The sequence below is a fragment of the Artibeus jamaicensis genome, unplaced genomic scaffold (assembly GCF_021234435.1).
Source record: "Artibeus jamaicensis isolate MK-2021 breed Jamaican fruit bat unplaced genomic scaffold, CSHL_Jam_final contig_796, whole genome shotgun sequence".
In the NCBI taxonomy this organism is placed as follows: domain Eukaryota; kingdom Metazoa; phylum Chordata; class Mammalia; order Chiroptera; family Phyllostomidae; genus Artibeus; species Artibeus jamaicensis.
The window spans coordinates 1-21,483 of record NW_026521976.1 but is presented as its reverse complement, the minus strand read 5'-3'; the positions used below and the strand labels follow the sequence as shown (position 1 = coordinate 21,483).

At 39.0% G+C, this 21,483-nt stretch overlaps 1 protein-coding gene and 1 pseudogene across 1 annotated transcript; both read right to left on the bottom strand.

Annotated features, from left to right (window-relative positions):
* Window positions 1-3,313: 3,313 nt before the first annotated feature.
* LOC119049512 (olfactory receptor 10A3-like) lies at window positions 3,314-4,332 on the bottom strand (annotated as a pseudogene).
* A 9,854-nt stretch (window positions 4,333-14,186) lies between these two features.
* Window positions 14,187-15,131, bottom strand: LOC128628525 (olfactory receptor 10A3-like). Its single transcript, XM_053672933.1, has one exon. It carries the CDS (start codon window positions 15,129-15,131, stop codon window positions 14,187-14,189), a length of 945 nt encoding a protein of 314 aa, XP_053528908.1.
* Between the last annotated feature and the right edge of the window lie 6,352 nt (window positions 15,132-21,483).

Below are 21,483 nucleotides of genomic sequence, written 5' to 3'. Positions count from 1 at the left end.
AGGAAGGTGGTTACTGGGCAGAGGGGAACAATGGGGGGAAAATTTGGATGACTGTAATAGCATAATCAATAAAATTTGCTTAAAAAACATGATACACTAGGCCCTGGCTGGTGTAGCTCAGTGGATTGAGCACGGGCCTGCGAACCAGACAATTGTGGTTCGATTCCCTGTCAGGGCACATTCCTGGGTTGCAGGCCAGTTCCCAGCAGGGGACCCACGAAAGGCAACCATACATTGATGTTTCTCTCCCTCTCTCCTTCCCTTTCCCTCTAAAGATAAATAAATAAAATCTTTATTAAAAAAACATGATACACTACATTAACAAAATGAAAGTTAAAAATTATATCATCTCAACAGTTAGAAAAATGTTTTTGAGAAAATTCAACATCCTTTGATGATAAAAGATCTCAACCAAGTGGGTATAGAAGGAACATACTTCACCATAATAACAGCCACGTGTGACAAGCTCACAACTTACATTATACTAAAGGTGAAGGTTGAAGCTTTTCCTCTAAAATCAGGAACAAGTCAACAGTGCCACTCTCACCCCTCCTATTCAACAGAGTAAGGGATATCCTAGTCACAGCAATTAGACAAGACAAAGAAACAGAAGCCATCCTCATTTGAAAAGAAGAAGTAAGATTTGTCTATGTTGGCAGACAAGATGATCTTTTATACACAGAAAATCCTAAAGACTCAAACAAAAAACTGTGACACCTAATCAACAAATTCACTAAAGTTGCAGTGTATAAAATACATTCAGAAATTAGTTGCATTTCTTTACACTAACAACAAAATATACAAAAATAACTTTTACAAATCTGTTCATGGTAGCATAAAAAAAGAGTAAATTTAACTCAGAAAGTGAAAGATCTGTATAATGAAAACTAAAACACTCTGATGAAAAGTACTGAAGAAGACACTATAAATGGAAAAATATTTCCTGCTCATAGATTGGAAAATTAATATTGTTAAAATGTTGATACTACCCAAAGCCATCTATATATCCAATGTAATCCTTGTCAAAAGCTCAGTGGCAATTAGTATTTTTCCTAATTTTCCACAGAATTAGAAAAAATACTTAAATTAATATGGAACTGCAGAAAATCCAAATAACCAAAACAATGCTGAGAAAGAATAAGAAGGCTGGAGACATCACATTTTCTAACTTCAAACTATATTACAAAGGTATAGTAACTAAAGCAGTATGGGACTGGCATAAAGATTGACAGCACAGAAATAAAACTTCACCTATATGGTTATGTAATATTTGACAAGAGAGCCAAGAAGACTCAGTGGGGAAAGGATAATCTCTGCAATAAATGGTGTTGGGCAAAGTCGATAACCACATACATAAAAATAAAATTTGAGCTTCTCTCTTACACCACTTATGAAAAGTAAACTGGATTAAAGACTTAAACCTAAGAACTCATACCATAAAACTTCTGGAAGGAAATATAGAGAGAAATTCCCTGACATTAGTCACAGCAATTGTTTTTTTGACATGAGATCAAAAGCATAAACAAAAAAGCAAAAATCAATATATGGGACTACAACAAATTAAACAGCTACTACACAGCAAAAAATAATTCACCGAATGAAAAGGCAACTTACAGAATGGAAGAAAATATTTGCCAATCATACATTTGTTAATGAATTAATATCAAAAATATATGAAGAACTCATACAGCACAATAACAGAAAAATAAAACAACCTAACCAAAAAGTGGGCAAAGGAACTGAATGGACACTTTTCCAGAGAAGACATACAAATGGCCAACAGGTACATGAAATTGTGCTCAAACATCACTAATCATTAGGGAAATGCAAATCAAAACCACAGTAAGATACTATGTCATACCTGTTAGAATATTTATCATCAAGAAGACAAGAGATAAGTGTTAGCAAGAATGTGGAAAAAATACAACTCCTGTGCACTGCTGGTGGAAATACAAATTGCTACAGCCACCTTGGAAAACGAAAAGGAGGTTCCCTAAAAAGTTAAAAATAGAACTCCCATATGATCCAGCAATCCCTCTTTTGAGTATGTATCTAAAGAAAAAGAAGAAGGGATTTTGAGGAGGTGTGTGCACTCCCATGTTTATGGCAGCATTACTCACAATAGCCAAATATGAAAACAATCTACATGTCTGTCAATGGAGGTATGGATTCAACAATGTGATATATATACAACATAATACAATATGTTTGTGTCATAAAAAAGAAGAAAATCCTGCCATTTATGACAATATAAATGAACCTGGTGGGCATTATGATAAGTAAAATAAGCCAGAGAGAGAAAGACAAATACTGTATGGTAACACTTATATGTGGAATTTTATATAAATATATGTAAATAAAAATTTCAAGTCTAACATACAAACAGACAGTAGAATGGAGGTTCCAGGGGCTGCAGGGGGTGGCAGGGAGGTGTAGGGAGGTGCTGGTCAAAGGGCACAAATATTCAGTTGCAAGATGAGATAAGTTTGGAGGATCTAATGTTCTATATGGTGACTGTAGCTAATAATAATGTATTGTATACTTGAAATTGTCTCATAGATCTCAGGTGTTGTCAACCAAAACACAAAGAAGCTAACTATGTAAGGTGAAGGATGGGTTAATTAACTTGATTGTGGTAATCATTTTACAGTGTACATATATCAAATCATCACATTCTACTCTAAATATATAATTTTAATTGTCCATTACATCTCATGAAAGCTGGAAAAATAAACAAAATAAGGTATTAAAAAATTTTATTTCTACACTCAATGAATGATCAAATGAACTAAAGAATGATTAAAAGGAAACTCAGTGTTCCCTTTTCCTTTTTAATAGCTCTTTTTGTTTGCTTCGTTGTTTTAGGTAAGCCTTATTTGTATTGGTTTTTTAAAGAGCTATGAGACAGAAATTTCAAGATACCAAGAAATAATATTACTAACTTGCTGAAGCTACTTTGATGTTCAATTGAAAAGTATTATACAGATTTGGTAAAAGTTTAGTAATCTTTGATGAAATTAAAGTAAATTTATGAAGGAGCTTAACCCATAAACTTGGGTGAAACCTGCAGCAAGTAAGGTTTGAATATAGGTTTTCTTAACTTATGGATAAAAAGTATTTTGAAGCATAAAGGAATATGATGCATCTATGAAAAACATGTATATAGATAACCCTACTACATTAGCAGATTTGGAGAAGTCAAAAATTTAAGCATACCCATGCCAAGAACTGCAAACTTTTCCACCATTTATTAAACGTAAAAGAGTTCAGTCAGACAGTGACCAAATAAATATTTCGTGGCTTTCCAGCACAGTCAGAGAGTGTGTAAGTCTACTTTTCTTTGCCATAACTTCATCAAAGCTCTTTTCATCTCACTGTTGCGCAAGCTGTAGATCAGTGGATTCAGCAGAGGAGTAAGAAGTGAGTAAGCCAATGACATCACTTTCCTTGTTTCTGGAGAGTAGCCAGATTTGGGTTGTAAATAAGTCATACTGGCTGTGCCATAGAAGAGGGTAACAGAGGTGAGATGGGAAGCACAGGTGGAAAAATCTGCCTCCCAGTGTTTGATGGCATCTTCAGGATGGCAAAGAGGATTCGAATGTAAGACAAGAGTATCAGTGAGAAAGGAACTATGACAATAAAAATGGTGCCAGTGAATGCATAGATTTCATACCAAAATGTGTCTGCACATGCAAGTTCTAGCACTGCTGGGGTTTCACAAGAGATATGACTAATTTCATTTGGGCCACAAAATGGAAAACTAAACACCCATGATGTTGACACAGCAGCCACTATGATTCCTGAGACCCAGGAGACTATTACTAATTTCATGAAAACACTTTTGTTCATAATCATTGGGTAGCTCAGAGGATGACAGATTGCAGCAAATCTCTCATAAGCCATTGTCCCCAGGAGACAACATTCTGTCCCACCAAAAAAAAGAATGAAATACATTTGTGCAAAACAACTCACAAATGAAATTGATGTTTTCTCAGTGGAAAGAACCACCAGCATTTCAGGCATAATGACTGCACTGAAACTCACATCCAGCACAGACAAGTTCAGGAGGAATAGGTACAAGGGAACATGGAGACTCTGTTCCTGGGAGATGATGACTATGATCATGGCATTTCCTATCAGAGTCACTAGGTAAACAACCAAGAAAATCCCAAAGAGCTGCTCTTGGAGTTCAGGAAAGTCTGAGAAGCCCAAGAGGATGAATTCAACCAGAGAACTTTGATTTTGCCTTTTCATTTCAGTAGGAGAGCATGTTTTGCTTTTATGGACATAGTACATGAATTATGGAGTCACTGTCCAATAGCTGAGAAGTGTTTACACTTACCCCAGGTGTGCTTGGCACATGATCCAAAAAAGAACTCACCTGGACAGAAACTCAGTGTGGCAATTATGGAGAATGTTCACTTACTCAGATTAATGAATGTTTCACATAGAAAGGAGGAAGTAAAGAATTCTGGCTCAGAAATCTTGTCTGTAAAGTACAAAATATATCAAAATTCTTTTGCAACTTTTACATTATGTAGTTTGAGGTTTAAATATAGCCTTAAAACAAAATACATAATTTAGATTCCATCTTCATGACATTACTATCAGTATCATTCATTTTTCCCAATTTTAAATAATATGAAATTTAAGACTACAAAAAATAAAGTACTAAAAAGTGGACAAGTGAAAAAAGATACCCACAAAGTTTTGATAACAACTTCATAGCTCAAAGTTATAGCAAAGTTGTTTTGTATTTATAACAAATATATATCATACACGTATGTGACTTGGCTGAATAGGAAAATTCCACAGAACAAACAAAGGGGGGTTGTGCTTCAGATACACCTACCTTAAGTGATCTGTAAATAATGTGAATTGCCTCCAGTCTTACTTGTCTATGCATAGACTGGTCATAGCCAATTACATTAAAATTGGACTGCATGGGAAATTTTAAGAGCCAATTCTGTCTGGCTCATACATGGGACCATGATGATTTAAGAAAAGTCCAATTTTGGTCATTCTGAAACTAATTTCCTTGTTTCCACTCTCTCCTTCTCTTTCTTCTTTCTCTCCTCCAATTTGTCTTCTCATGAAGAAGTTCATTTCATCATCAGTTATTCAACACACACTAATTAAGCAACTAAAGTTTTCTAGGCTCAGTCATCTCAGGCACACATTTGATCTTACAACTGAACAGAGAGCTGGAAAGGCTACATAAACTAGCATTCCACCCTTCCCTTAGTACCCTCTAACTTCTCCCATGATACGTTGCTCTATTTTCTCCATGGCCGCCAGCTGACATTATAAATATATATTTAACATACAACTATAAACTCATTTATATCTATAAGTTAAATATTATAATTTATATGTAAGTAAATATATTTTATATATAGTATATATAAAATCTAACTTCCTCATTAAACATGAATTCCAGGATTTGAAGACTTTTTTTGGTTCTTTGCTATGATCACAATATCTAAAACAATCCCTGACCAATAATAAATGCTAGATTGATATTTGATGAAACCGGGAGGGAAATGAGGAAAATCCAGGATGACTTTAAGGAATTGAGTGTCTTCAAAAAAGTGAAACCAGCACACAAAACTTTGGGGAAGCAAAAATAAATAATAAGTGGGTTAGACATTTCAAAGAGGGTCAGGTTAATTCTGAATGGGTGGGGGTGGGGTGAACAACCATAATCATAGGTGTCATCAGTGGAAGTCACATTACAAGGAAGGAGAAAATAGAAAAAAGGAATGCTCAGGTCAGAGGTATCTCATGACACATTATTATTACAATCGAGGCCTACTGTCCTTTGTATGCTGTTTTGCAAACCAGCAAACACAGCCTGGGAGGTGAGAAACCCAGAACACAGTAAGGACAAAGTAAGCTGAAGTCATTTCATGTTGTCTGAGTGCAGATCACTGGAACATTAGAAGGCAGAAGGCAGGTTGATTTCTTTCTGTGATTGACCACAATCATCCATTAAAATTAAATGGCTTTGTTAACCATAGTAATTAAAATTTGGATATCAAAAACTCACCTAAAATTACTAAAATGTGGTCACAGGATCAAACAGTTAAAACCCACTTCTAATGAGAAAAAGAGAATAATATATATTCAGTTGCTAATATTTAAAAAGGGATAGATTTTCTTAAAATCAGAAAATCTGGGGTATCACATAAATAAAAAAGAAAACCTTTTAGGACTCACTGTCAGTGTGCTATAAAACAGAATATTCATGAGTGGTAGAGAGTAGCTGACCACAGACGTTCTTATTTTCTCTATAACTTAGAAGACCCTTACACCATCTGATCACTCCCTTCTGTAGCTTTTATCCTTGCAATTAAAAAAGAGAAGAATTAGACATATATACCAAGTATCCTTCTAGTTGCAAACCTCTAAGATTTGGTTATTAGTTCATGCAAAATACTTCTACCCCTAATTATTGCCTGAATTCTTCTCTAAAAAGAAGAGAAAAACAAATAGCATCAAAACCAAGAGTCTAACCAAATCACTCAGATGATTCAGCTATGTCTCATGATTCCTGAGCACAGGTAAATCTTTTCCACTGCATCTCCAACTATCAGGGAGAAGAAATATACATGGAAAACCCACCAGCAGGAGCTCCACTTTCTTACCTATTGACTTCATCTCTTGAAGTTTCCCACTACTGTATCAGGAGTTCTTCCTGTAGCCAACGCCACCTTCTTACATACAACTCAGTGACTTAGTGCACCGATTCTAGAACATTTTATGACATTGCATGTATGCCCTGGAGAATCCCACCCTGGGGAATGTGAAATCACTTCAAAAAAGCTTTTTCATAATAATTGAAGAGACTTGAATGTAGCCCCTCCAGGGAGAAAGCTCAAGAGCACAAACCTGGAGCCATCCCTCCCTCACATTCCCACAGGGATCAATGCCTCTTCACACAAGAGACTCAGTTTCACCATGACATCCCTCAACAGGAGGTGAAAGCAGAGGCTGCATAAAGGTTGTCAATGGGGAAAGAAGAGAGTGGTGGGGTGAGGGGTGAGGGTGTGAGCAAAGTCAGGGGACCTACAGGCAGGGCATCTGACTAGATGGGGCACAGTTTGGTTGTGGTCAGAAACAAGTGAAGGGAGGCTAGGAACATTCTAGGGAAGCTTTGTACAAAGCCTGGATGCCCCATCCAAGAACTTTTGATCATTTGAGTCACTGAAAATTTTTAAGAAAAGAAAGTCACAACAATTATTTTCATAGATAGAAATTTTAAACTAGGAATCATGCAATCTGCACTATTTTGTATGATTAGAGCAAGTCATTTTGCTTCTCTGAATCCTTTACCTTGTCCATAACATAAACATAACATCATTAATATCCTGAGACACATGTGAGAGCCAGAGACTCAGGGATCAGTCCAAACTGCTTTGAACAATTAGTAAGCCATTGGCTTAGTCCCAGCAGAGTGAAGACATAAATGAGTCTGCAGGCATGGCTTTCTTCAGAACTGGGTGATGTGGCCAGATTACCTATGTCTACTTATCATTGCCACATGCCTGCAGTAGGATTCATTCTCAAGGAAATTAATCCCTCCTGGCAGCAATAAGGCTTCTTTCTTCTGATCTGTGTGCATTAAAAAATGTACCAGTTCTCCTGAGAAAAGGGGATTTCCATTCAATGCTTCTAATCCAAGAGCCCTTCCCATAACCCTCGCCATGGTTGGATAACACCCCATGTGTGGGAAATGCTGCCCATGGTCCATTTCCCATAAAAATGCCATGAGGGCTTTTATCATACTGATGTTTTGTATGTATTGGTCGGCGATGGTTATACAGGTCATGTGTACTCTGTGAGGAATCATCAGGATGTAGAGTTACAGTTTTTACACTTTCGTATATGTGTATTGGACTTCAAAGAAAAGTGTATAGAAAAACTTCAGATACATGCAAATGGGAGTAAAAAGGATGTAATGTTGTTAATATCAAACTATAAGTCCTCACAGTAGTACTAAATTGATAAAACAAAAATCAAAATGTGGTAAGTTTAACACTTCTTCAACGATTGACATATAAAATAGACAAAAAGACATACAGGTGGTAATATTTTAATAATAAAATTTTGATTTAACAGATAATAATGAGAGAGTAAATATAAGACAGAAACAACACATTTTATGCTGCTAATTCTATATTTTTTCCCAAATATTGATGAGATATGTATGTTTAAAGATGTCCTGAAGGTTCCTGAGCCTCTCCTCATTTATTGGAATTCTTGTTTCTTCATCCTTTTCTGTTTGGTCATTTTTTTCCTCTTTCTGGTCCACTCCTTTGATTTGAGTCCCAGTTTCGTTTCTATTACTATTGGTTTCCTGTGCATTTCCCTTCATTTCAGTTAGTTTAGCCTTCAATGTTCCTCTAATTTGTGACTAAAATCAACCAGTTCTGTGAGCATCCAGATCACCAGTGTTTTGAACTGTGCATCTGAAAGTTTGGCTATTTCTTCATTGCTTAGATTTATTGGCTCTGGGGCTCTGAGTTGTTCTTGAGCCATGCTTTGATCTGTTTGTGCCTGTTAAGTATGAGGAGTGGAGCCTTAGTATTCACCAGGGCGGGGCCACCCAGGTGGATGGTTTGTGACTCTGTACGTGGGGGTGGGTCAGAGAGAGGCAACCCAGGTCACTGGTTTGTAACACGCTGCATGTGGGGGCGGGGTCAGAAAGGGACAATGGCGGTCCCCTCTGCCGTTTCCCATCGTTGGGGCCTGCAGGGACTGTCTCACCGCTGGCTCCTGTACCGGTTTATCTGTGCGCGCGACTGTGTGACCACGGTTGGCCCTCAGTGGGTCCACCCACTTCTCTACACCTGGGGTCCGCCCACGGCTGCTGGGGCACCTGGGTTGCGCACCAAGGTTGGTCCGGTGGATCTTTCCTCCCCGACCCCACTCTGCTGCTGCTTGCTCTGCCCCTCTTACTGGTTTGGCTGAAGGGTTCATTGTTGTCAGACTTCCGTATAGTTCAATTTTCAGTGGTTTGGCTCCATTTTTGTTGCTAAAAGTTTGTTGTTTTTAAACTTGGTTGTGTGAGAAGGCACAGTGCTTCCACCTACACCTACATCTTGGCAGAAGTCCTGATGAGATATGTATAAAAATTGACTATGTCCTTGTCAGAAAGAAAATATTAATACATTCAAATATGTGGCAATCATACACATAACATACTTTGCAATAAAACTGAACAACAGCTACCAAATATGGAAAAAGAAAGCTAAAGTCTCAGAAACTTTTAAGTAATCTGCAAGTGTCTCTCATGTTATCAGGAAGTCAGAAGTAAAATATAGACTACTAATAATTACAGTTTAAATTAAGTAAACACATTTTCATTTATTAATGTGTCCAAAATGAATGCTTAGTTTTTTCCTAAAACCTGCTCTACCTTCAGCATTCCTCATCCAAAGTAACAGCAGCTTAAAGCTTTTAGTTTCACAGACCAAAAGCCAAGGAGTCCATTTTTTTCTCCGAAAGCATATGAAAACCATAACCTGTCTGTGGCTCCATTTTTTTCCCAATTTCAAAATACAGTGTTAAAAATCCTCACCTTTCCACAACCATTATGGAAAACAGTATGGAATTTTCTCAGAAAAATAAAAATCGACTTGCCTTTTGACGCAGCAATTCCACTGCTAGGATTATATCCGAAGAATCCTAAAACATCAATTTCAAAGAACCTATGCACCACAATGTTCATAGCAGCACAATTTACAATAGCCAAGAGTTGGAAGCAACCTAGGTGCCCATCAGTAAATGAATGGATCAAAAAATTGTGGTGGTACATATACACAATGGAATTCTATGCAGCAGAGAGAAAGAAGGAGCTACTACCCTTTGCAACAACATGGATGGAACTGGAAAGCGTTATGCTGAGTGAAATAGGCCAGGCATTGAAAGACAAATTCCATATGATCTCACCTTTAACAGGAAGCTAAACAACAAAACAAACAAGCAAACAGAATAAAAACAAAGACACTGAAATAGAGAACAAGTGGGCAGTGACCAGAGGGGAGAGGGAAGGGAACTTAAGGGGAAGAATGGGGAGGAATTTTGAGGAACAAGTATGAAAGACACAGGAATGAGGACTGGGCGGGGGGAGGAAATGGGAGGGAGATGGGGAGACAGGGCGGGGGGGGGGGGGCTGAGATGGGAGAAATAGACAAAACCTGTACTTGAAAAATAACTAAATTAAAAAAAAATCCTCACCTTTCCTAGCTATTGCCAGGTGGCTCAGTTGTTTGGGGCGTTGTCCTACACACGGAAAGGCTGCTGGTTCTATCTCCAGTCAGAGTCCTTATGGGAAACAGCCAATGGATGTTTCTCTCTCTTTCTATCCCACCCTCCCTCGCCCCCTTCCTCTGTCTCTAAAATCAATAAAACAGCCCTGAATGCTATGGCTCAGTTGGTTGAGCATCATTCTACAACGTGAAAGGTTGCCAGTTTGATTCCCAGTCGAGGCACATGCCAGAGTTGCTGGTTTGGTCCCCACTCATGGTGTGTGAGAGAGGCAACTGATTGATATGTCTCTCCCTATCTTTTTCTCTCTTTCTAAAAATAAATAAGTAAAATCTTTTTTAGTAAAATCAACAAAACATTCTCAGGTGAGGATTAAAAAAGTTGTCACCTTTAGTAAAGCTAACCTTCTGGTCCAAATTAGTTCCTTCTCTCATGGGATAATTGCCATAATCTCCAAATCTTTCCTTCCTTCCTTTCTTCCTTCCTTCCTTCCTTCCTTCCTTCCTTCCTTCCTTCCTTCCTTCCTTCCTTCCTTCCTTCCTTCCTTCTTTCCTTCCTCCAGTTCAAAATACTCCCATAGTACCCTATCCCATTCACTGTTGAAGCCAAAGTCAAAAAATATAGATTAAAGATCTGTCACCCTGTTACTCTCTCAGCTCTCTGGGCTCATCTTTGGCATAATAGTTCCCCCTTGTTCACTCCTATTCAGCCATGCAGCTGCTTTGCTCTTTCTCATACCCACGAGCAATATTCTACATAGTCCAATGTTCTAAACATGGACTATGCTCACTGAAAACTCTAACTCCCTTATGTCCCTTTGCCCAAGGTGCATCTTCTCCATGAGATCCTCCCAAATTAACCTCTTTAAAATTGAACCCCAACCACAACACTGCTGCCCTGATTTATTCTTTCTCCACAGCACTCCTCAGTGTAGATACATCTAAATCATAAGGATATGAAAAGGCTAAACATAAGAAGGAAAACGGTATTCCAGAATAATAGTTATATGAAAGGAAATTTATATAATTATATTATAATTCATTTATAATTGAACAGAAAATGTTCAATTCTCCAAGAAGGTAGAACAATTCTAAACCTGGAAGTGTTCAATAATACAGCTGAAAATATACCCAGAATTTATTGACTGAATCACAGGGAAACTTAAGAGTGTCAATCACAGTGGCATACTGTAAATGCCTCTTTAATTGATAGAAGAAATGAATAAATGAAAAGGAGAAAGAAAATATTCACAATGTAATTCTAATACATGTATAGAGAACATTGTGTAAAAATGCAGAAGAAAGCACATCCTTTTTAATCACATGCAGACATTTAAAAATATCTGATGAGATACTAGGCCACCCATTTTGTGATAAAAGCTTTCAGGAATGGTGACTTAGCATGATGTAACTATGTCAGAAAATGTACTAGCCAGTGCAAGAATTTGGGCATCAAAAGGTAGGAAAGGATGAAGCTTGATAAATCAAAGCACAGTAGAATTATATAGTCCATATAGTGTTGCACTGATCCCTGCAGATAGATAACCACCAAGCTGAGAACAATCAGTGAACCAGTGAAAGTGAAGTGTGAGAGCCAAAGAATATTTCAGTGGTTCACAAACACCCTCATCTCTCCCAATGACCAGGCAGAGAAAGCTGAAGTTCAACTTCCATGAGTGAGGTTCAAAGATAATTTGGTGCTTAATCACAGAAGTTCTATTATGCCAGGTTGAAGCCAGAGTTGGGAAAATCTAAAGATTCTGACACATGTGGTGGGAAATCTGGATGGGTGTCTGAAGTGATTTTCACTCCCAAGAATCTCTGAACCTTCTGAAACTGCAGAAGTGGCCCGTGTGTCCCATAAAGAGCAGGAGAACTCTATGCAAGGTACCACATTAAGAACCTTCATCTCCACTCCTGGACACCAGGACTGTACAAAGGTTGAAGTCACAACAAAACCCACCCAGGGACACACTGGGCCTGATAAGGAACAAAGGAGCTGTGTCATAAAGCAGCCTGGAGCTGTCAAATATCAAGCAGGCAACTGCTGTGAGATATACAGTTAAATAGAGGGCTATGAAGAAAGAAATCATTAAATAAAAATTTTAAAATATACCCCTCCCAAAAAAGATTGGTTGCCTTAAGGACAGGACACTTTAAGGAGGTCCAAGGAAAGAATAATAATTTATCAGCTGAAAAACAGTCAAAAATATATCAGATGATGATAAGGGCATGTTTTGACATGGTTTAATCCAAGGGAGACATCATAGGTTTTACATTTTAAAAGTTCACTCTTTTATTTTCCACGTTGCATGTGGTTGGAAATCTCTGTGTCAGACTCCAAGCCAGGAAAGTGTGATTTCAGGTATCTGTCCTATTAGCTGCTATAAGACTAAAGCTGGTGTCACCAGAATTGCTGCTCTTTAGTGTAGAATCATAACATTTAATTACGACTTTTGTCAAAGTCACAACTAAATGGAGAACCACTGTGACTTTGAAATCATCACGTGTACAGCTTTACCAGTTCAGCTTCTGTTCCTCACCTGAAGACAGAGGAATGGTGTGGCTGAACTCTGTGACCTCCCAAAATCAGTGACCTTCCAATCTGCCAACATGGAATTCCTCAAGGACAGAGATTGTATTTCCCCAGGGACAGTCACATTAAGTCACCTCTAACAAAACTTGTACAATCAATGAAGGACTAAACGAATGAAGGAAAGAACAAAAATCGAAATGAAAGTTGTGTCTCTGTCTTGGGATATAGGCTTTGGGATGTTGTTTTTCTCTCGATGGGCCTTATTTAATTGGTCCCTCTATGAGGGCTATGAGGACATTTCAGGACACCAAGGGACACAATCTGATTAAAGGACTTCCAAATGCCTGTTCAATGCCTACTGAAAAGAGTATGTGACATTCAAATATTACACAAACTGGTTTTGACCATTTGATGATGAAATTTCCTCTTGTGGAAATCCAACCAGCTTTGCATCTTCTCATTTGTGGCAAAAGTAGAAGTAATTAAAAGATTGTTTTTCCCACAACTGAGTGACAGTGGGAATAATGTTTTACCCCTTTGTTATCTTCCTTGGAGCAGACACTGAGAGCAATAGAAGCTCATGTCTTATAAATTCAACAAAGGGGCCCCTCCCTGTTTATAAATAGCAATGCAAAATTGGAGGCAAGATTAAATGTCTCAAATGTTGCTAGGTGAGAAATTATTCTTTCTTTCTTTCCATGTGATAGTTAATGACATGACTGGAGGAAATGGAAAATATGCACAAATAATTAAGCACTTAGTTTTCTTTCTTTATTTATTTAAGATTTTATTTATTTATTTTTAGAGAGGAAGGGAAGGAGAGAAGGAGAGAAATGTCAATGTGTGGTTGCCTCTCATGAGTCCCCTGCTTGGAACTGGCCTGCAACCCAGGCATGTGCCCTGACTGGGAATCGAACCACGACCCTCTCGGAGGGCCTTCAGGTCCACCTGGAGTTGCAATCACTTTGAAGAGTAATTCTACAGTAGCTATTAAAATGTATGAGCACATACATTCCATCCCATCAGTCCAACTTTAAGAAACCTATGCTACAGAAATAAAACATCAGTACATGAGCACATCTTAAACTAGGTGTTTATTGGAGCTTCTTCTTAGAGAATAATTCAGTAATTACCTGGAGGATCACAATAGAGGAACTGATAAGTAATTGTTTTATATGTTATGAAAACAGATATATCCCTGAGAAATGAATGACAACAGTACACAATAAAAAGGAGCCCTAATATATTATTGGACTTCAAACACTAAACCAATTAAACCTACTCATGCTAAGAACTGCAAACTTTTCCACCATGTATTAAATTTAAAAGAGTTCAGTCAGACAGTGACTAAATAAATATTTCATGGCTTCCCAGCACAGTCAGAGAGTGTGTAAGTCTACTTTTCTTCGCCATAATTTCATCAAAGCTCTTTTAATCTCACTGTTGCGCAAGCTGTAGATCAGTGGATTCAGCAGAGGTGTAAGCAGTGCGTAAGCCAACGACATCAGTTTCTTGGTTTCTGGGGAGTAGCCAGATTTGGGTTGTAAATAGGTCATAGTGCCTGTGCCATAAAAGAGGGTAACAGATGTGAGATGGGAGGCACAGGTGGAGAAGGCCTTCTGCCTCCCAGTCGTTGATGGCATCTTCAGGATGGCAAAGAGGATTCGAATGTAAGACAAGAGTATCAGTGAGAAAGGAACTACGACAATAAAAATGGTGCCAGTGAATGCATAGATTTCAAACCAAAATGTGTCTGCACATACAAGTTCTAGCACTGGGGGAGTTTCACAGAAGAGATGGTTGATTTCACGAGGGCCACAGAAGGGAAAACTAAAAACCCATGGTGTCTGCAAAGTAGCCATTATGATACCTAAGCCCCATGAGAACATTACTAATTTCATGAAAACACTTTTGTTCATAATCACTGGGTAGCTCAGAGGATGACAGATGGCAGCAAATCTGTCATAAGCCATTGTCCCCAGGAGAAAGCATTCAGTCACACCACAAAGAAGAAGGAAATACATTTGTGCAAAACATCCTGAAAGAGTAATTGTAGATTTCTCATTGGAGAGAAGCATAAGCATTTTAGGCATTACGACTGCATTGAAACTCACATCCACCAGAGACAAGTTCAGGATAAACAAGTACATGGGAACGTGGAGGCTCTGTTCCAGGGAGATGATGACTATGATCATGGCATTTCCCATCAGGGTCACCAAGTGAACAACCAAGAAAATCCCAAAGAGCTGCTCCTGGAGTTTGGGAAAATTTGAAAAGCCCAAGAGGATGAACTCAACCACAGAACTTTGATTTTGCCTTTTCATTTTGGTAGTGGGGTGCACAGTGTTTTTACTGACATTGTGTATTGATTACGAATTCACCTTGGAAAGTTTGAGAATGAAATTCCTGGGAGAAGATGAAATGATGACTCATTTGGACAGCTCTTCAAGTTGGCTGTTTTGAGAATGGTTAGGACATTGAATAGTTTATCTTTCAAATACAAATGAAAAAGTGAAAAATTTTTACTTAAACCTCATTTTAAAAGTACAAAATAATAGCACATAGCTTTCCAACTTGGGCACAGCAGAACAGCTTCTTCATTCAAGGGTGCCAAGAAGAAACAGGGACATCCTGCCACCAAAGAGGTAGTGAACAGAGAACACACTGTCAACATTCACAAGCACATCCATGGACTGGGTTTCAGGAAGTGTGTCCCTCGGGTACTGAAAGAGATCTGGAAATCTGCCATGTAGGGTATGGGGACTCCAGCTGTGTGCACTCACACCAAGCTCAACAAACCTGTCTGAGTCAAAGGAATAAGGATGCCCCATGTTGCATCCAGATGCAGTCGTCTAGAAAACATTATGAAAGTGAGGATTCACCAAACAAGCTTCTATATGCTGGTTACCTGTCATCACTTTCAAAGATCTACAATCAGTTAATGTGGAAGAGAGCTGACGGCTGGTTGTCAAATCAAGTCATAAAACTGCAAAAAAACAAAAAAAAAACAAACTCAAAACAGCAGCAGATATTTTCTGGCATCTTTTTTGTTAAGTTAAAAATTAATCCTGTTCTTAAAACATACATAGGCATTAGAATCCATTGTCTACTACATTGATGTGTACACCTCTGTATACAATTTCAATCGTATATTTATTTAAGGATTTAAAATAAACCAATAGCAAAAACTTTTCAGGAAAAAGTTGTAACATAATTCAAAATTAAAGCATAATTTTTGAGGAATATATTATAAAAATGCCAAAATTCAAAATGCACTTATATTACTTTATTTAAAATGAAGTATGTGATTAGTGCACCTAAACAAATACAGAAACATTGAAAGGGACTGAATTTAGATGCACTTATCTCAGATGAACATAAGTAAATTGCATCAAGTGTACTGATTTCTGATTAGAGTGGATCTGACTAATTACTTGAAATTTGCCTGTCTTGCAGATTGTAGATAGAGTTCATCTCTCCATGGCTCATTTTTATGACCATAAAGTGGCTTTCAGGACTATAGAAAATACCATTTTTGGTCATTCTGACCCTGTAATTTAAGCAGTCTCCATTCCCCACCCCCACCTCTCTCTTTCTCTGCCTTTCTCCCTCTGTCTCTCCCTCTCTCTCCTTCTTTCTCTCTGTCTCACACACACAGTAGGAAGTTTATTTCAGCATTAGTAATTCAGTAAACACTGGTGGAGCACCTACCTTGTGGATGCCTGTGTACCCTCAGAGATGCATTTCAGCCATAAACCAACAGAGATGTCTTCCCTGACCACAGGGCATAAAATAGCAACCTACCACAACATTGTCTGGCTCCCATTTCTCTGGTTTATTTTCTGCCATAACACTCATCACCCACTGAAATGAACCATATTTGTTTGGGTTTTATGCTTGTTTCCTAAGTCTCCCTTCTGGAATGTAAGCTCCAGGAAGACAGGAATGTGGTTGTCTTCTTTGCTGTATTCTCAGTGCCTAAAACAGAAAATAAATGACACAGTAGCTGCTAAACCAATATTGTTTGAGTAGGTGGAGGAGTAAATATTAAAATTACACCCTGGGGGGTGTAGCTCATTGGACTGAGTGCGGGCCTATGAACCAGAAGATCACAGTTCGATTCCCAGTCAGGGCACATGGTTGGGTTGTGGGCCAGTTCCTAGCAAGGGGACTCGTGAGAGGCTACCATACATTGATATTTCTCTTCCTCTCTCCTTCCCTTCATCTCTAAAGATAAATAAATAAAATAAAATGCAATACATTTAAAAATTTAGGAAAACCCAGACTCTGCCCTTAAGGAATGTAATGTCTGAAGAAAAACTAAACACAGGGGAATAGAAGGCTGCAGAATTAATCCATGACTTCTGCAGAACTTTGAGGCTCTTTGTGAGACTGGAAGTACCACTGCACTGGGGAATTGGGCCCTCATCCTGAATCGGCCACTACCCCCAAGACAAGTGTCTGCCTCTCCTTGCACTCAGGTTCCCCTGTGGGTCAGAAACAGAAAAGTGACTCTGAAATTCCTTCTGTCTCTAGCATGGGTATTCCTCTGATTTGTTCCTAGAAATCTTCAAGCTGCAGGGCTTCCCTTCCATTTATATGACAGCCAGGCTGAACAGACCTGGAATAGTGTCAGCTGGCAGGTAGGAGGCACACATGCTCCCTGAGTCCTGTGGGCCAGCCAGTGCCAAGCAGAGCTTACCATTGTACTCCCAGTCTACCTGCCCTTCCCAAGCTCCTCTCTCAGCAGCACACCTCACTTCTCTCCACTTTCTCTCCCCAGTCCCCCATCCAACTCTCCCCTGTTCCCAGCATCCTATTCACTGTCAGGCCCAAGGATCTTTAGAATCTGAGGAGTCCCTCTGGCCTCAGTGAGTTCATCCCCTCTGACATTACTCCAGCTCACTGCTCCCCTCTTCCCCTATGGCCTCCCTCCATTATTAAATGGTCTCCTAACTGGCTTCTCCATTTGTTGTAAATCCTCTAATATATCCCTCATGCCTCTGCCAAAATATTATCAGCCTCGCTCCCAGAACTTTCAGGGCCTCCTCTTAACTATGAAATAAAATGCCTTGGCATTTAAGGGAATGGAGAGTGGGAACAGGGCTGTAGAAATTTACAGAGGAGAAAAATGACTTCCAAATGTGGAGAGAGAGTGAACAGCTATAATCACAGGATGTCACTGGTCAAAAATGCATTAAGTGGAAGGAGGAAGGCATAAGGAAGACAGCTGACATGCTCAAACAAAGGTATGAATGGCATCTTAGCACTAGAAGAGAGTCCTCTGGTCTTGGAGTAATGCTTGAAAACCAGCAGAACTTTACTGTAGGACACAGAGAAGCCTGCAGAACAGATGGACAAGCATGCTGGAGACATGTAATGTGTTCCTGACCTCAGATCATTAGGACATTAGTGCTGAGAGTAAAGGCAAATTGAGTTACTGAGTTTGATCATAACGATCTACATTAAAGGCAAATATCTTCAGCAAGTGAGTGCTTAGACAACTTGCAGTACATTTACACAATAGAATACTAGGCAGCAAAAAGAAAGAAGGAACTCCTATCTCTTTGTGACAGCATGGGTGGTACTAGAGAATATTATGCTAGGTCAATTAAGCCATTTGGTGAAAGACAAATATGATATGATTTCACCTATAAAAGGAATCTAATGAACAAACTAAACCAATGAACAAAACAGAACCACAGGCATGGAACCATAGTACAGACTGACAGTGACCAGAGAGGAGGGAGAGGGGGATAATGGTGGAAGGAAGGGGAAGGGACTAGACAAAAATATGTGTGAATGACCCACTGACATGGACAACAGTGTGCTAAATAATTGACTGTGGAGGCTGGGGGTAGACTGGGCAGAGGAGGGCAAAGCGGGAGAAAGGGGACAAATCTAATAGAATAACAATAAAAAGTGATTAAATAAATACATGTTTAAAAATCAAATGTCTGTATTAAAGTTAATAATTATAAATTGGATACCAAAAAGTCTTCTAAAAGTAGCCTCTACAGGAAAAAAAAACATTCAAGTACCATTTCTAAGACAGAAAAGTATTTGTTGAGTTCCAAGTATATAAAACTCAAGTTATAAAAATATAATTTAGGATATCCTATGAAAAATAGATAGGCTCTAGGAAGCTGACAAAGTTAAGGAATTGATCTAAATGGCTGCCTTCGTGACTAGTTAAGAACAACAACAGCAACTGGACATCAACTCTCCATCTTTTCCCTTCAGCATGAAATACCTAACATGTAGCTTCTGGCTCCACTATTTACTTTCCATGACTTGGGGCAAATCACCCCTTCTTCTCAGTCTCATCTTTCTGCATGACCAGCCTTATTTCTGAACACCTCCCATCCCAGCTATAAACCTCTAGGAACTGATGATTCATGAAAGCAAACCCCTTACAGCTCTAATCATTAACCAAATGATTGGATATAGGGATATGAAAGGCAGAGTAGTTGACAGGCTTACCTTAACACCGAGATATCACTTGACAACCATGTCCAATTGTCATGTGAGTGATAAATGGTAAACCCAGTGACATTCACATAAGCAGAACCTGACCTATGGACTGCCTCTCATTTTCATCCTATTTGATCAGGTTTCACCTCTTTAGTTAAAGAAATAAAAACTCTCCCATAAATACAACTCAGAGATTCAATGAACTGATTTCATGACCTATATGGCATTAAGTTGTTGCCCTAGAAGAATCCTTCTCTAGATAACTTATACTCAGTTTATGTAGACTCTCCCATATGGATATAAGAAAGCTCAATGTACACACTTACAGCAACATTGTCCAGGTTTCCACAGGGAATCAACAGCTCTTCACTCAAGAGACTCAATTCCACCATGGCCTCTCCTGCCTCATTAGAAATGAAAGCAGTGAAAGATAGTAAATAAGCAGATCGAAGGGGGGAGAAAAGGGTGAGGGCGTGAGCAGAGGCAGGGTGATGTAGACAGAAGGTCTGATTGCATGGAGTAGACAGTTTTTGCAATGATAGGAAACACATTGAGGCAAGTAGACTGAAGTTACTTTGTGGAAAGCCTGAATGGCATTACCAAAATGTTCTATGTCTTCTAGTAGAAATGTAGAAACACTGAAAATTGCGGGGAAGGGGTGTCATTCAGGTGATTTTACAGTTGGAACTTTTTAATTTGGAAGTCAAAACATCTGAACTTGTTGTATGACCTCAAGTACATATGTAACTTCTTTGGCTCTCTTGCATTTCTGCTGAAATAAAGATAATGTTATTAATCTCACAGGGTATGTATAAGAATCAGAGGACTCAGAGTTCAGTCTATACTGACTTGAACAATCAGTGAGACCACCAGCTCAGTCCCAGCAGAATTCAGGGATGACTGAATGTTCAGGCATGGCTTTATGTGGAACCCAGATGATGTAACCAGGACCCGGATGGGTTTTCTTTCTCTGTTTCTCATCTCTGCTTTCCCAGAATAGGTGCCATTCTCCAGGAAGCTCTTGCTTCCTAGAGGCAGGCACTAGGGTTGCCAGAAACACTTAGGGATACATCCTCTCTAATCTGTGTGTTATGGGGAACACACTAGTTATCCTGCAGTAAACAAGATTCTCACTCACAAAAACCAATCCAAGGACTCCTGCCATATTGTTCACTGTTGTGAGATCACCTGTGAAAGCATACACCAGTCACTGTGGCTGTGACAAAGCTGGGAAATGCTGCTCACTATGTACTTTTCATGGTTTCTACTCCATAACTGGGGTTAGTATCAATCCCAGCTATGTATACCTAAAAGGGTTTAATGAAAAAAAATCCCCAAGAGATATGAAGGTACTGCAGGCAGGAGAATGATGCCAATGAATGATGACAAGTCAACACTCAAATGCCCCCACATGTATGTGAAAGCACACTGTCTCCATTAAATTATTGTATGATTACAAAGAGAAAGATGAAAGCTGAGACCCAACCAGAATTTATTAGTTTTTTTGGCAAGACAAATTGGAAGGATAGGTAGAGAGAGTGGAAAGGAAGAACAAAAAACAAAAGGTGCCCTAGCTGGTGTAGCTCAGTGGATTGAGCACGGGCCTGCGAACCAGGCAATCCTGGTTCAATTCCAATTCAGGGCACATGCCTGGGTTGCAGACCGGTTCCCTGCAGGCCAATTCCCAGCAGGGGGTGCACAAAAGGCAACCGTACCTTGTTGTTTCTCTCCGTCTATATTTCCCTTCCCCTCTAAAGATAAATAAACAAAATCTTAAAAAAAAAAAAAAAAAACAAGGTACTTCAGGGCGTATTGAAAGTCCTGGAGGACATGGCTGTGGTGGGTGAAGAGGAGAGGATTTCAAATCTTGGCAAAAGAAAGGACAGAGAATAAATAGAAATTAGGCCAAGTGAAGTTTATAAATGAATCATTTCTAGGACTTTGCACACTTTGGGGCTGGTTCCCAAGTCCTGCAGTCATGAGGAAAAGGGTATAAAAGACCCCAAGGGATGAATACTCACACATTCTACTAATGACTGGATATTCCTGGTTGACTCTCCTTTCACTGAACAGGCTGAGAGTCTGACCTTAAAGACATTGCTAAGAGCCCTGTATGAATGCCTTAGTCACCTTCTGGTATGGTAGAACACTCACTGGGATCTGGAAATAAGAAGGAAAGCAACAGATTAAGTCCCATCAGCA

Excerpts from the sequence above, each read along its gene's own strand:
- LOC128628525 (XM_053672933.1), bottom strand. The coding sequence starts at position 15,131 with ATGAAAAGGCAAAATCAAAGTTCTGTGGTTGAGTTCATCCTCTTGGGC.